We start from the raw sequence: 15,710 nt of genomic DNA, 5'->3' as shown, positions 1-15,710 counted from the left end.
TGAACAATTTATATATACACACATATATACAAAGTTAACAATGTTTTGAAACATGATGCCTCAATTGTAATTACCTCCTCTTCTGCAGTTTCTGAAGTGTTAAGTTCATGCTTTTGACAGTAAGGACCTTCCTTCCAAGCTTCTGTATCACCACAGTCACAGAAACCTCCTCCACCTGATGTTGTCATCTGAAATTATTTAAAACCAAAACAGTTTGTGTGAATATGCATATATATAATCCATGCAGATTAAGAAATGAGTAGTCACAGCTGTACTACAAAAGCGTGATCACAACACCTAGCTTTAGACAGTACCCTGTTAAAATAGCAGTGCAATCATGTCTACTTTTATGATGGCTGAAAGCTTGTCGACCTCATCAGTGTGCCTATGTCAAAAGAAAAAACCCTGAACAACAAAACATCTCCAAATACCTCCATTCTGCCCCATCTGAAGTTTTCAGATTTTCCAAACCTATTACTTGCCATGGCATCCGTACTATGCCAAATTCTCAGAGTTTTAATCTGAACAAAGCTAAATCATTTCATATGGCACTATTATACAGTGACAAAAGGAATTGAGAGACTTAAAATTTTTCACATATGCTAGCACAGAAAAGAAGCATTGGCAAATTTTATATGTTTTATTTATATTTATATTATTATTTATAAATTATATTATATTTATAAATAAATATTTATTTATTTATATGTTTAATTATATGTTTTATTAAAATGTGTTTTAAAGACCACCTCAAGTTAATAAGCATAATAATACTTCTTTTTTTGAATCATAACTATTAACTGATACATAGAAGAATTCTTCTTTCATCTATTTTTGGTATACTCGATATACTGTATACATACAGGCACATCTTACAGTATCAACAAAACTAGATGGATATTTGAAAGAATATTTGCTTACACTTTTGGATGTTACCTAGACTTGTTAATTCAATAGGCTCAAAAAGTAAAAACCTATGTACAAGGAGGAAGCTGATATCAGCTAATTTGGCTAGGTTTCTTGATAAAAGCTGTTGTGCTTGGAGTTTTTTCCTAAATCCTAGTGTTTAGTGTAACCATGCAGTGAACACATTTACATTAGCAGCAGTGCAGTATTGTAAAAGACAGATTTAGAGAAAGACTGCACTGATAATTTTCACTTAACTTCTTAGTTTAAAAACACACCAGGTTTGTTTGTAGGTTTTTTAAACTAACCTATACTACTAGTAATAGCATATTACTAAAATAAACAGCATTTTACAGTTTTCATTTTGTATTTTAATTTTATGTTTAAGCTTTACATAGAAGTGGCTTCTTAATAAAGTTTTTTCAATAGCTTTTAAAAACAGTCAAAACAAAAAGTCAAAACCATTCAAACCCCAAGTCTAAAGCTGTAAAATTCACTAAAGAACATGTGTTAAAAATAACATACATTTGTAAGCTTAACTGTTGCACATAAAGTTTAATTGCTCAACATTTTAAAGTGTTAACTTCCAGAAGCTGCACTCAGATCAAAACACTCAAGTTCACATAGGGTTACTGCAGACATTCGAACTTTGTGTTCATTCAGCATTTGGAAATACTGTATACATTCTTCCACTTGACACTGTTTCTCACACACACACAGAATCACTCGTAACTATGTCATTATCCTGCAGGATCACTAACCCTGTATCGGTGCTCTCTGTGAATGCTTCCAAGAAAGCATTCCATGCACAACACACAAGTTGGGTCAACTGCGCAGTCTCTAAGAACAGCAACAACAGAAAGAAGAAAAAAAGCATTAAACACTTGCTTTTGCCTTTAATTACACATTTTACAACAGATAATTTTCAAATATCACTGATATAAACCTTCTAACTAATGTATATATTACTCTGAAAGAGGAAAGGGGTGGCTTTAAAGAGGGGAAACAAATGAAAGAGAAAAAACGTTCTGTTCTCATGACAGAGGAGCCTTTAAAACATTGTGTGGGTAGTACGTCTACCTGGGTAATACAGACCCTGCCTTCAAGAGGTGAGACAAGTATACAGGCAGGTAAACAGATGAGTTACATAACCCAGAATAAACCCAAGGAAGTCCTCTCAAGTACAGAGTCCCGCACCCATGATCTCCAGCAATCACAGAAGACATTTTTCACTGAACACTGGGAAGAAGGATCTCAAGCAACAGACTAAATCAAACCTCTGCTTCCAAGTTCAGCCCAACAAGCTCAATGATGAGCTGCAAGAACACAATTTTCTCAACCAGGAGAGCAGAGACCATAATAAGGTCATGTCTACAAACACTCCTGTATTAGACAGAAGGAATATTTGTAGTAAAAAGGGCTAAAACAGATCAGAAAATTGTGCACAATATTTAACTGTCCCCCTCAAAAACACTGAAAATTCTTGAACTCATGTAATGCAACTGACTTCAAGGCACCTCAAGATTAAGGCAGCTGGGTTTTGCAATGTAAAAATAAAAAGCAAGAGAATGTCTGTCTTACGATGACAAATATTAGAACCAGAATTCATAGAAACAACTTATTTTGTTTAAAATCCCAGAGATCACATGAAATCTCATTATAAAAAAATCTCTAAATTTCATTTAACCAAAATAAATGATGGAAAGGCCATCAGGCAACCATGACTTACTACGCGTGACTTACTACGCATATGTATTTTCTCCAGAGGAGCTACTAAAGGTGAAAATTTCAAAGCAAAATTATACCAAGCTCTTCCATTTTAGAATAGTTTATGTCCATGGCATTATTTTTTTTTAGATTAAAACCCCAAACAAACCACCACTTAATACAACAGTGTGCCTGCAGGATTTGGTAGATCAGCTCTACAATACTGAAAGTTGATTCTTCACAGCTCTAAACTTGTGGCAGTGTACTTAAAAATTCAGTACTATTTGTCAAGTAAATTCTCAGACAAGTAACTCTGCCTTTACCTAAAGCAGAAGCAGACCTGTAAGCTGCACAATAACACAGAAAATCCACTGCTTTTAATGTGGACTCGGAAAATGATTCTTTGCTGTATTCTACAAAAGCTCAAAAAAGCTCTACAAAACTCTCATTATTGTTCATTATCAGCCATAAGTTAAAGGAAATTAACACACAACAGGAATCAAATGTTTCCTGATCAACAAAAAAAAAAGAGAGGGACTCCATCCTCAAAATGTTAATGATCAAATACTGTTCATATGGAGCAATGAAAAGTTTGGGAATTCCATTATTTTCGTCTAAACACACTTGCTTCCTCAAGACCAACAACTCAATGTGTATCTGAAGTACCCACCAGTTTAATCTTATCCCTCTCATTATAAAGAGGTCTCAAAGCATTTCCAAACCCAAAGGCCAGTAAGGTATTATGTTTCTAGAAGAGGAGGGCACTAGAAAGAAAAATTCTTCCACTATCACTCTTTCCTTGTAAATGAAGGGGATGGAAACCCAGACAAATAAACCCTTGAAATTAGAGAGACATTCTGTCCCCCATGTCACCTCACCAAGTGTTCAAGTGTCCCAGTAAGTGGTAGAAACCACAGAAAATGAGAGGAATTTGTGACACAAACAAAACTTAAACTACAAACAGTTCAGAAAATAGACGATGAAAATGAACTTACAGCAAGTAATACAACAGCTTAAAATTGAAGATTCTTTTAAATACTTGTAATTGGTTAGGAACTTCCTGTTCTCTTTCAAGTAAAAGTATTTTTAGAGACATCTAGAGATAGAGGTAGGGAAGGAACTAGAAGCTTATATGCTTGTTTTAAGCAGCTGATAGATTGGTTTAGCAGGTCATGGAAAGTGGTCTAAAATACAGGACCAGCACTAACAGCTGATATTAAACATCCAAAATACACACACATACACTTGCCCACTTATTTCTGATTAATGCCCTTAAATCACCCTGAAAGGTAACTCCAAATTCGTTCTTAATCTTGCTTTTCATTTGTACAAAAACCATTCTACATTACACTAATTAATATTTTTCCATTTATACATGTGTGTTGATTTTTCCCCGATCCCACTTGTCATGAAAGACTGCAAGGTTACTTTAAAAATACATTTTGGCTATTAACTTTTCATTAGGGCAGTATATTCTTGTTGCAAAATGTTCCATGACTTCACAAATCATAAAGACTTCACAATATGAAGTTGAGCTACCTGCAAGAGTACGTAGGCTCTCCCACTTTAAAGACACGGCCACAGAGATGGGAGGGTCTGTTTGCTTGCTCAAGCTTTGGAAAACCAAATGCAGGATCTTCACCACAAAGATACCATTCCATTGGTCCCAGCAGAACGTGTTGTGCCAGCATGTCTTCTCTCTGAGGGGCAGGGTTGGGACCCCTGCAGTAAATTTTTGGTACATAATAGGCCAGATGCTGGTATACTTCTTTCTGAAGGTCATTTGCTTGCAGCCATTTCTTTTATAATAGAAGAAATGAGAACACAAAATCTTCATTAAGAAACAGATTAAACACAGTTCTAGACATTTAGGTTATTTTATTTCTAAATGAAATATCTAAAATGGCATTGCAAAACTAGAAAACTATGTTTCCTTTGAAGTGTTAAATCTAAATGATCACAAAAGACAGATGTTAGGAAAGGAATACATTTTATCCTTTTGACATAGAGAAGATTTAAGACAAAAATTCACTAAAATTTTCCTCCAGGATGAATGACCAGTAAAATGTTGGCAGTGATTTTTAGGATACAGCCTAGACTATGTTGGTCACATTTCTCTGGAGTGCAGACAGACGCTGCCAGCTTGGGACACAGAGGATCAGTGGGAGCCTGGAGTTGGCAAGGAACGGAGACAAAAAGCACATGGAGAAAAGCAAACACAGCATTAGGTAATAGTCCCTTTCTCTTTTAATTTCAACAAATCACCTGTGAAAATGAGGGAGTTTTGGTTTCTCCTGCAACCAAAATAACTCATCTGAATTACTATTTCAAGTGTCATGTTAGATTCATGAATTCTTGCACTGAGTTTGTGAGGCAAGGTTTTGGTAGAGAGGGGGCTACAGGCTGCCTTCTATTAAAGCTGCCAGAAGCTTCTCCGTATCCAAGAGAGCCAACAACAGATGGCTCCAAGATGGACCCACAGCTGGCCAAGGCTGAGCCCATTAGAGACAGCAGTAGCCCTTCTGGAATAACAGATTTAACAAGGAATAGCATAGTTAGGGGACAAAAAGAGAGCAATGGCAGTTGGGAGATGTGAGTAAGACTATGGGAGAATAACAGCTCTGCAGACCCCAAAATCAGTGGAAAAGGAGGGGCAGGAGGTGTTCCAGACATCAGAGCAGAGATCCCCCTGCAGCCCATGGAGGTCCAGTGGGGAACACAGATCCAACAGGGATCCTGTGCTAGAGCAGTTGGATGCCCCAAAGAGGCTGTGACTCCACAGTAGGAAGCCAGTGCTGGAGCTGGCTCCTGGCAGGACCTATGAATCCATGAGAGAGGAGCCCATGCTGGAGCAGGTTTGCTGGCAGGACTTGTGACACCATGGACGACCCACACTGGAGCAGCCTGCTCCTGAAGGACTGCACTCCCTTGAGAGACCCAGGCTGCAGCAGTTCATGAGAAGCTGTAGCCCATGACTGACACTGGAAAAGTTTGTGAGGGACTGTCTCCCGTGGGAGGGACCCCATGCTGGAACAAAGGAAGGATGTGAGGAGTCCTCCCCTTGAAGAGGAAGGGGCTGCAGAAACAACACGAGAAACTGACCACAGCCCCCATTCTGCAACCTGCGCTGCTCAGGGGAGAGGTAGGGAAAACACGAGTGAACTGGAGCCAGGGAAGAAGAGAAGGATGGGGGAAGATGTTTTAATATTTTGTCTGTCATTACCCTACTCTGATTTGATTGGTGATAAACTAAACAAATTTTTCCCCTAGTCGAGTCGGTTTTGCCCATGACAGTAATTGCTGAGTGACCTCTCCCGCTCCTCATCTCCACCACAATCCCTTTGTTGTATTTTCTCCCCTCTCCAGCTGAGGAGGGGACTGAGAGAGCAGCTTCGGAGGGTACCTGGCACCCAGCCAAGGTCAACTCACTACAATTCTCTTAGTCAATCAATTGTGAAAAACAATGTTGGCAGTTTTAAAAGGCATCAAACTACTGAACTGCCCTAAGCCACTTAAAAACTCACAGCTTCTCCTATTTTTTCCCCTGGTATACACACAGAGAATAAAAAAAACCCTCTAGGACAACATTTGTTTTATTTTAACCTTGTGGATAACAAATTTAGAAAGGTTTAAACTGTAAGTTAAGACTGCAAGGTTTTTATAATGAACAAATTATCCCATTTGCAGTGTCCACTGATTAAATCCTGTGTTACATAAACAGCCTCAGCATGCCATTTCTCATTGTAAATGTGACAACCAGATACCCCCAGCAACCTCCAAAAAGAGTTCAAAATCAACCTAAAACTGTACATGAAAATACAGAATTAATTATGCCAAAATAAATGGGTTTAGTGATCGAATATTAGAGCTTGATTTACTCTGAATTATTTATAACTTCCTCTAAAGAACTTATGTTTGAGATAACACAGTTGTAGTAAGTTCCTCAGAACACAGACATTCAGAGTCAGCTGAGCATCTGTGCAGACTGGCTGAATTTTTGTCTTTTTTAACATATTGAAGTAGTTTCATTTACTAGACATGTTTTTCTGAAGTAGAACTTGGTATTTTAAAAAACCCTAATTCGTCAGGGTGTTTTCTTCACTTATCTTTTCCTAAGTTTGACTTCTCAGAATTATGATTGATCTGCTAAATCTTTCTATATTCATCTAGCTTTGATGGTAAAAGCCCAAGTTTTTTCAAAGGAAGTCCATGGTTGCCAAAAAGCCATAGCCAACAATCTAGAAGTTTACAGATAATATCACCATTCCCACTAGAATTCAGAGAATACCATAGATAAAAAATTAAAAAATTAAGCTTTCAACAAGAATTTTCTTTTTCCCACCAGTTCATTCATCTTTTCCTCTCCTTTCATCAGTTCTGCCAAATAGCTACTACAGCCAGGAACTGACCCAATCACAGTGGCAGTGACTTAATGTTTTCCATGATTTTCATTTAATAAACTTGTTTTTACATTATTTTCTATAGCATATACTAGCTATTAAACGGCAGGATTTTTTCAGCAAAGTATCTTTAACTTTTAATTCAGCAGTACATTAGTAATTTCTATCTAGAGAACATACAGTGCATATTAGCTACACTACAAGCTCAGACAAATACCTAGGCAGAGAAAATTCTTGTTCCTCTAGTAAAAGGCTTTCCCATCCCAAAAATTCTGGCAATAGTTGTCTGAAAGTTAGGTGTGGCAACGACAAACGTCATCACATCCAATTCTGTTTGTGGAGCCAGTTCTACACACATAACTGTGCATACAATTTCAAAAATCAGATCCTGGATGAAATAATACCAGAAGGAAATCCAGGCTACTAGGACAAGGAAACAGATGTGACTCTAAGAGCTGCCAGGAAGGCAACTCACAGGTCTGCTGTGGGAGTAAGACTGTTATTAGGAATATATACATAGGTATACATATGTTGCACTGCCTTTCTAAATCACTACCTGGGGAACACTGAACTCCAGAAAAACTACTCAAAACTTTGGAATTTGTTCTTTAATAAAAGCATCCTGCATTTAGGCAGGGTTTCAATTAGTATTTGTCTATCTTCTAACCTGAAATCACACGCAAGAAAAGCTAATATTCTATTCTCCCAAGAGAGTTTTTTATTAAAAAGGGAAGTGTATTCCTCTTCACTTCCTCCCTCCTCACACTTACTCTACTGCAACAACTTTAACTGCCCTGGGAAAAAAAAATGTGCAAAGCATTGATCAAACAACACCTTACATAAGTTAATAGCTAATGGTTCATCAGGGTTTCTATTAAATTCCCATCTAAGTTAAGAGATACCACGAGAACAAAATATAGAACACTAGTAAGCCAGCAAACAACTCACTACTCTGTTTCAAAAGGTAAAAGATACAATTTATCGGTTTTTTAAATTACAAAAAAATACTTGCTATGTAGGCTCATGTTATGTTAAAGACAACTTTTTTATTTTATTTTTGTTCTTTGGAAGTTTATCATTAAGTTGTTGCCACGAAAAACTGAAACCTTAAATGCTGCAACTACTGCTTTGGAATGGTATTTGTTAATACTGGGCTATCAGCAAAGGAGGCAGAAAAAACACACTAGATTTGAATGATAGATTTCAGAATTGGAGCCTGTGCAGGTGGTGATAGATAATAAAAATGAGAAGGATTTGACTGAATTTAAGTTGGCACTTCTACCTGCAGCAAATTCCTAAATGCATTCCCCTGGGTGCATGATTGCCTTGAGTGTGACCCAAAAAAACCATCTGCCATTCACACAAACAAGGTAATTTGGGCTCAATTTGGACTACTTTATAAATGTCTGATGGAATTATTGGGTTTGCTGTAGAGAAGAAGGAAGACTAATCCTGGAGCTAAACTAGCTAGGATATAGCTAACTGTGCACATTTGCCCATCTAATCATATCTTTGCCTGCACCGAAGCATAATCTGAGGATAATCTGAATTATAACAGTCTTTTATTTTCATTTGGAAAGCAGCCAATGTAATTCCCATTGGGACACACAGAGACAGCTCTTCAAGGTTTTATCCTACAGATAGGCAGATGAGCAGTCTCAATTCTTTAACACATACATACAGTGCCTCAAATGCCCAAGTGTCTAACAGGACAAACATTTATGCCAGAAACAAAACTTCCTCCAAAGACTTTACGCTAGAGACCACATTCCTCTTCCAACTACTCTTTGTAAGAGAAGAAAAAGTATATAAACAGGAGTAGATTTCTTCAAATGTTACACTGATTTTACTAATACTTCCTCTACAAACACCCCATTCTAATAACCCTAGGATTAACTACAGCAAGCTTTTCCAAAACAGCATCTTAAATAGTGAGGAGGAAGGAAGAATCCTTTAATGGCACTTCAACACCGTAAAGAGTATTTGGGGTCAGAGATCCACCTAAATTAACGGAGGGAGCTGGGCGGGGGGCAGAATCTCCTCAGGTCTAGGGGTGATTGCCGGCAGAGAGAGAAGAAGGGGCAGCAGAGGCAGAGGAGCGTAACTTCAGTAAGCAGTTAAAGAAGGGGCGAGATGCCCGGGAGCCCTCGGCAGGGGATGGCCACGTCCAGGTGGCTTCCAGGGAGCCACCTGCGCCAGCCGGCACAACAGGAAAAGCTGGCTGATCGCTGCCATGGATTTCGGCTGCTGCAACAGCGACGCTGGCGACAACAGCGCGCTGAGGCCCCAGCGGGACGCCGCTGCCGGCCGGGGGTACCCTCAGAGCCAGCCCCGGCAGGGACACCCCTCCCGGAGAGCTCGCTGGCCCGGCGGAGCGGCCTCGCCCGGCCCCGGGAACGGCTCCCCCGGCCGGTGCCTCCCGCGGCCTCCGAGCCCCCGCTCCCTCCCCGCGCCGGGCCCGCCGCCTCACCGTGGCGATCTCCTCGGCGGAGCACTCCAGCAGGCTCTTGTCAATGGCCTGCACCTCCGCCTCCAGGTCCGCCGCCATCTTCTCCCTCCTCCTGCCCCCTGCCCCGCGCCGCCGAGGCCGAGGCCGGGACAGCCGGAACGGGGCCCGGGCGGCCGCCCAGCCCGGGGAACACACACTTCCGCCCCGCCTCCCGCACGTCACCGGCAGCCGCGCCGCGTTCTGGGGGCTGCAGTCCTTCCCCGCCGCTGCCCGGGCCGGGCACGGCGCCCCGGGCCCGGGGCCGCGCTGCGGGACCTGCGGGGCCAGGCCGGCGGTCGGTGCCCGCCCCCGGCCGCGTCCGCGGGCCGCCTGCCCTTCTCGCCTCACGGAATCCCAGGATCACGGGATGGGCCAGGCTGGAAGGGACCACATCTGCTCCAACCTTCTTGCTCAAGCGGCGTCATCCCAGAGCACATGGCACGGGTTTTCTACCAGACGGTTCTTGAGTATCTCCAGTGAGGGAGACTCTGCAATCTCTCTGAGTAATCTGCTCCAGTGCTCAGTCACTGCACTGTAAAGTTCCTTATCATGCTCAGATGTGTGATAAACGATGTGGGATAATTCGTGTTTATAATGTATGTATAATATAAACCAAGTTGTGCCCTTTAAAATAAATGGTAAAAATCATTAGAAACTGGGATAGACAGATTTGGGAATTGAAAAACGATCTGCCGGGAACTGGGGAATGACCAAATTTACAAGAGAAAAGAGAGGTCTGAGGAAGATGGGTCTTCTCTGGAGATGGAACTGCAAACAACCCAACCATTACCACCAAAATGGATCTCGCTCCACCATCAGGGATGCGCATCTCAATGCGCTATTCCCAGAAGTTGTATTTAATATTCGTCTCCCCACTAAGAACTATTCAACCCACCCAATGCCAAGGATAAATCTACATGAATATGAAGAAAAACTGAGGAGACAAAGAGAGTATGAAGCAATGCTCTGTCCCGCTAAAAAACTGTATATAAACAGGACTCACAAAACCAAAGATGTGAACTGAGGGAGCTATAGTGCGATAGAGGCCACAGCTAAAGTTCACCCAGTGTCGATCCTGGGACTCGACACTGATTCTTTGATTGTTGGCTTACCCAAAATTCTGTTCAATGATTTTTTTTTTAATTATTAAAATAATTTATTAATTTAGAATTGGCTTTACATTTATTACAATTTTGGCGCCCAACGTGGGGCCAGTTTTGGGCTCTGCGGTCCCCCTTTTTCCGTCCGAGAGGCGCCCCGCTGATTCAGCGGCTTGGTGGAACAGGGAGATTTCGTAGAACCAACTGGACAATCAACCAATCAAATAGAAGCCACAATCAAAGGGGTTAGGATAAAAGATAGCTTGGGGGCTCTCAGGAACTCAGGGAAGATCCAGGAAAGAGATCTTCAGGAACCGCGGTATATTTTCACTCATAAAACTCAACATGCACAAAGAATCCACGCAGGAAAGAGGAACTGTAAGTAGTGTGTGGTTGAGTGGGTAGTGACCAGGTGTGAATAAGACATGATATTATCACAAAGAGAGTGAGGAGCCTGAGGTCACAGTTCCACTGTCCCACGAGGGAGGTGGTCAGTCGATGGGGAAGCGATTGTCATATGTTTGTGAGAAACACTGAACCTTGGTAGGTTGGAAAATAGGTCACAGGAAGGCTAAAAGGGAGAGTACATCCTTAGGAGTTCAGGACTGGTAAACCTTTTAGCCTGCAACCAGGTAAGGTCCAGGAAAAACAAGGGAATTGAGAGCCCATCGCCAGACAAAACCCCACTGGTTGGTCCCCTGCTGGGCTAGTAATCTGGTGATACCAAAATTGCAACTTGAAGAATAGGATATTGACTAAAATCTGGGTTATCCACGACAAAGACAAGCCATTTCACAGTAGTCTGGGCAAAATGGGACTGTACCAGAATAAGGTTCAGGGAAAAGCTGTGGAAGAAACTGCTGAGGAAGGCATTCCTGAAATCCCATGGAGAAGCCCACTGGGATGGCTGTTGGAATGTTAGAAGGAGTGTTCCATAAGGAGGAGAAAGTCTAAGAAGAGGATGGTTCATTTCTGCATAGAAGTCTAGGGGGGGAAGGAGATAAGGAGACATGTAACTTGGCCTATATTTGGCACATTTGAGCAGTGGACTTGTCAGGCCTAGTGTGTTTATGTGGCAAACAAGGAGACACAGGAGTACGAGGAACATGACTATGCTCAGATATGGAGAAGAGCGAATATCAGGCTGTACCCGGTAAGAACTAACAGCCCTGCTGAAACTCGAGGGGATGCATGGGATCCCTTAGATAACCTCCCTCCACCATACTCGATACTTATACCCCAGCCCGCACAAGCCCCAGTCCCTCCCCAGGAGACCCAGCTCAACCCTTGCAGATAGGTCAAGCTCCTCTGGTGGCAGCCTCGGCACCGCCGCTTGAGTGCCAGCCTCCACAGGAGGGATTCCAACCCCCACCCATGCCCCCTCCTCAGCCCCAAGATCTCCTGCCCCTGAAGAAGCCACCTCCCGGGAAGGATTCAGTATCCCTTCCCAGCCCTAGCCCCCGCACACGCGCTGACTTGCCTAGACCAGCCACCACCCTCCCAGTTAGGAGGACGCAGTGGAAAGAGAAAAAAGTAAGCAAAAGAGACAGTGAAAGTGAAGAAGATAAGCACAACTTACTCCCCTTAAGGGCAGTGCTGACCACCCCCAGTGTTATGTGACTGTGCCTATTAATACCGCAGATATGAGAGCATTTAAGAAAGAGATGGGGAGACTGATGGATGATCCTCTAGGGGTCCCCAATAGGCTTGATGAGTTTCTAGGCACAACCATTTACTTGTATGATGATATAATGGCAATACTAGGGTCAATATTTAATCATGAAGAGAGGGAAATTATCAGGCAAGCAGGGATACGAGAGTGGGAATGCTGAAATCCCCAATCCTCACCAGGGAGTCTAAAATGGCCAAGTCACAATGACTTGGGTGAGATGCCCAGACCGACGACAGTCAACAAAATATGAGGGATCTAAGAAATATGGTAATACAAGGTATAAGGGAGGCTATTCCAAGAGGACAAAACATTAGCAAGGCGTTCAGCGAGTGTCAGTATTCCAAAAGGGGATAGGGGATAGGGGGAAAATTGGATTTGAGAGCCCAGGTCCTAGCAATTGACTGCCGAAGGACTAATAAAGTACCCTGCAGCGCAGATACGGTAAAGGTGGAGCACCCCTAAGAGGAAGTATGCAGCTCGGCCCAGTTATGGAACCCCAGAAGAATTTCCCTGCTGCTGAGAAGACAGATTACCTCGCCGCTGGTGGCAACCCAGTGGGCAGAGACATAGGCAGAGAGATACACCTATAGGGGATCCTAGTAGTCCTGAGCCTAGTTGTGTGCCCGATGGTGGGTCAGCCTCGGAGAGTTCAGCTTAGCACCAAGAAGGAGCAAAAAGCTGCAGAAACCACAGCATACTGAGGCCCAGATAGCTGCCAGAAGGACAAGGGATATGGGTGCTATGCCTTTAATGGAACTCGACACAAAATGTTTACATCAGGCGGGGAAATAGCTGACCACGGCCCAAAGGCGATACCTAAGAATGAGCTGTCAGACTTGCTACCGAAACAAAGAGACAATGTGAACCCCTTGGGAGACAATAATGAAAGAGTGTGCTTAAAAGAAACCTTTGGCTTATCAGACAACAAGGAATTAAAAGGGGGAGCCCAAAAAGTAGATAGAAATCAAAATTGGGGTAATAAAGATTGGCCAACAGAAAAGATGTTAGCTGCAACCTGAGCTCGAGATGGAAACGGGAAATATGAAACCTTGATCCATCTGCAAGATAAGCTCCTAAGGTTGCAGGCAGTAGTAGAAATCATTTCAAATCTTACTTTGGATGTCCTTGAATTATTGGCTAGATAGCATCCTCAAATGAGGATTTTTATATATCAACACTGGGCAGCATTAGATTACTTGTTGGCTGGAGAAGAGGGAGCCTCTAGAAAATTAAAAGGAACTGAATATCAGGCAGGGATTGACAGTTACGGGGAAACTATAAAGGACCAAGCCACAGAAATTAGAAAGGCGGCACAAGTACCCATACAAAAAGGGGACTCAAAGCTTCAAACCTCATGGTGGGCTCAACTATTCAGGGAAAAAATATGGTGGGAGAAAATAGGATTCTTTATACTATGCCCTATAGCTGGAATAATAGTCTTGCTTTGCATAACACCTGGCCTCGTCCGTTCAATATATTTGATAATACAAGGCATGCGAGTATGAATATAATGAATTTAAATGGGAGAAAAGGGAGCAGGGCAGCAACAGCATTAGCTAACTTTGAGGCACGGGCAAGAACAAAAAGGGATAACCATAGGAGTGACCTTCAGCAAGGATATTAACAATTAGAAATGGTAAAAGAAAGAGAAACATGAATTATATGTTAAAATTATAAGGGGGGAATTGTGCTAAACGATGTGGGATAATTCGTGTTTATAATGTATGTATAATATAAACCAAGTTGTGCCCTTTAAAATAAATGGTAAAAATCATTAGAAACTGGGATAGACAGATTTGGGAATTGAAAAACGATCTGCCGGGAACTGGGGAATGACCAAATTTACAAGAGAAAAGAGAGAAGGTCTGAAGAAGATGGGTCTTCTCTGGAGATGGAACTGCAAACAACCCAACCATTACCACCAAAATGGATCTCGCTCCACCATCAGGGATGCACATCTCAATGAGCTATTCCCAGAAGTTGTATTTAATATTCATCTCCCCACTAAGAACTATTCAACTGACCTGATGGCAAGGATAAATCTACATGAATATGAAGAAAAACTGAGGAGACAAAGAGAGTATGAAGTAATGCTCTGTCCCGCTAAAAAACTGTATATAAACAGGACTCACAAAACCAAAGATGTGAACTGAGGGAGCTACAGTGCAATAGAGGCCACAGCTAAAGTTCACCCAATGTTGATCCCAGGACTCGACACTGATTCTTTGATTGTTGGCTTACCCAAAATTCTGTTCAATGATTTTTTTTTTAATTAATAAAATCATTTATTAATTTAGAATTGGCTTTACATTTATTGCAAGGTGGAAGTTCTGTGCATTGGTTGCTACCCTCTGCCTCTTGTCCTATTGCTCAGCACCACTGAGAAGAGCCCAGCTCCCTTCACATCCTTATAGACGTCGATGAGGTCCCCCTCAATCATCTCTTCTTGAGGCTGAACAGGCCCAGCTCCCTCAGCCTTTCCTCATAAGAGAGATCCCTGTCTCTCAATCATCCTCATTACCCTCCACTAGACCTGCTGCAGAAGCTCCACATCTTTTTTTTACTGAAGAGCTCAGAACTGGACACAACACACCAGAGATGGATAGAGCAGCAGGATCACCTCCCCCAGTCTGCTGGCAATGCTCTTCCTAATGTACCCCAGGATTTTGTTGGCCACCTAGCCACAAGGACACTGATGGCTCATGGACAGCTTGTTGAACACCAGCACCACCAGCTTGTTGTGCACCAGTCTCCCCCAGTGTGAAGCGATATCTGGGACTGGGGACATCTCCAGTGTGGCTGGCAAAGCTGGGTGCCCCCTTCAGCTGAAATGTCCTTGTCAGCACTGCCAGCGGGCAGTGAGGGCTTCCTGGAAGGCTCCAAAATTCCATGCACAGAGAAAGAAAATATATCAGTAAATTATACAAATGTGGCAACTATGGCTTTAAGACCAATGTTACTAAATAGCAGAAGCTATAAATTCTGTTGCTCAGGTTCCAAGGGGCCAGGCAAACTGAGGCGTGGCTTGCTCACTGGAGTGGGGATTCCAGTCTGCCTCTCAAAAAACAAGTCACCACCACCAAACCCAGCAATCATCCTCCATAACTGCATTTCAGCACATACAGGCTCGGCATCTTACGAGGCCTTTCTAAAACCTGTTGTACCACTGCTGTACCCATGCGTTTGCCTTGCACTTCTGTAATTACAGCTGGGCCCAAACCAAGCAGACATGTCTGACCCTGCCACAGGGCACCTGAGTGTGCTGAGGTTTAAAAACACACCTTCCTTCATTTGCTGGCAACTTCTGCATGGACCTAAGCATTGTGCACAAGATGAGTACTGTTTCTACTTCACACCTCCTATCAGCCTTCACGGCTGAGGTAAGGACCCACTGAGCAGGAGCCTAACCTAGCAAATCTTGCTGAGAAAATCTCTGG

At 42.4% G+C, this 15,710-nt stretch overlaps 1 protein-coding gene across 2 annotated transcripts in view; it reads right to left on the bottom strand.

The window, feature by feature from the left end:
* Positions 1 to 9,685, bottom strand: part of UBR2 (ubiquitin protein ligase E3 component n-recognin 2) — a 55,966-nt gene extending 46,281 nt beyond the window's left edge. For both annotated transcript variants that reach the window (XM_063390758.1, XM_063390757.1), the window contains exons 1-4: positions 9,484 to 9,685; positions 4,153 to 4,412; positions 1,668 to 1,746; positions 75 to 188 (exon numbers count right to left, since the gene is read on the bottom strand). In XM_063390758.1, the coding sequence (XP_063246828.1) occupies positions 75 to 188; positions 1,668 to 1,746; positions 4,153 to 4,412; positions 9,484 to 9,561 (531 nt within the window). In that variant the 5' untranslated portion in view covers positions 9,562 to 9,685. The remainder of the gene's footprint in view (positions 1 to 74; positions 189 to 1,667; positions 1,747 to 4,152; positions 4,413 to 9,483) is intronic.
* Positions 9,686 to 15,710: the final 6,025 nt, after the last annotated feature.

The sequence above is a fragment of the Prinia subflava genome, chromosome 2 (genome assembly GCF_021018805.1).
Source record: "Prinia subflava isolate CZ2003 ecotype Zambia chromosome 2, Cam_Psub_1.2, whole genome shotgun sequence".
In the NCBI taxonomy this organism is placed as follows: domain Eukaryota; kingdom Metazoa; phylum Chordata; class Aves; order Passeriformes; family Cisticolidae; genus Prinia; species Prinia subflava.
Note: the sequence above shows the minus strand (reverse complement) of the source record. Positions and strands in the feature narration are given on the sequence as shown.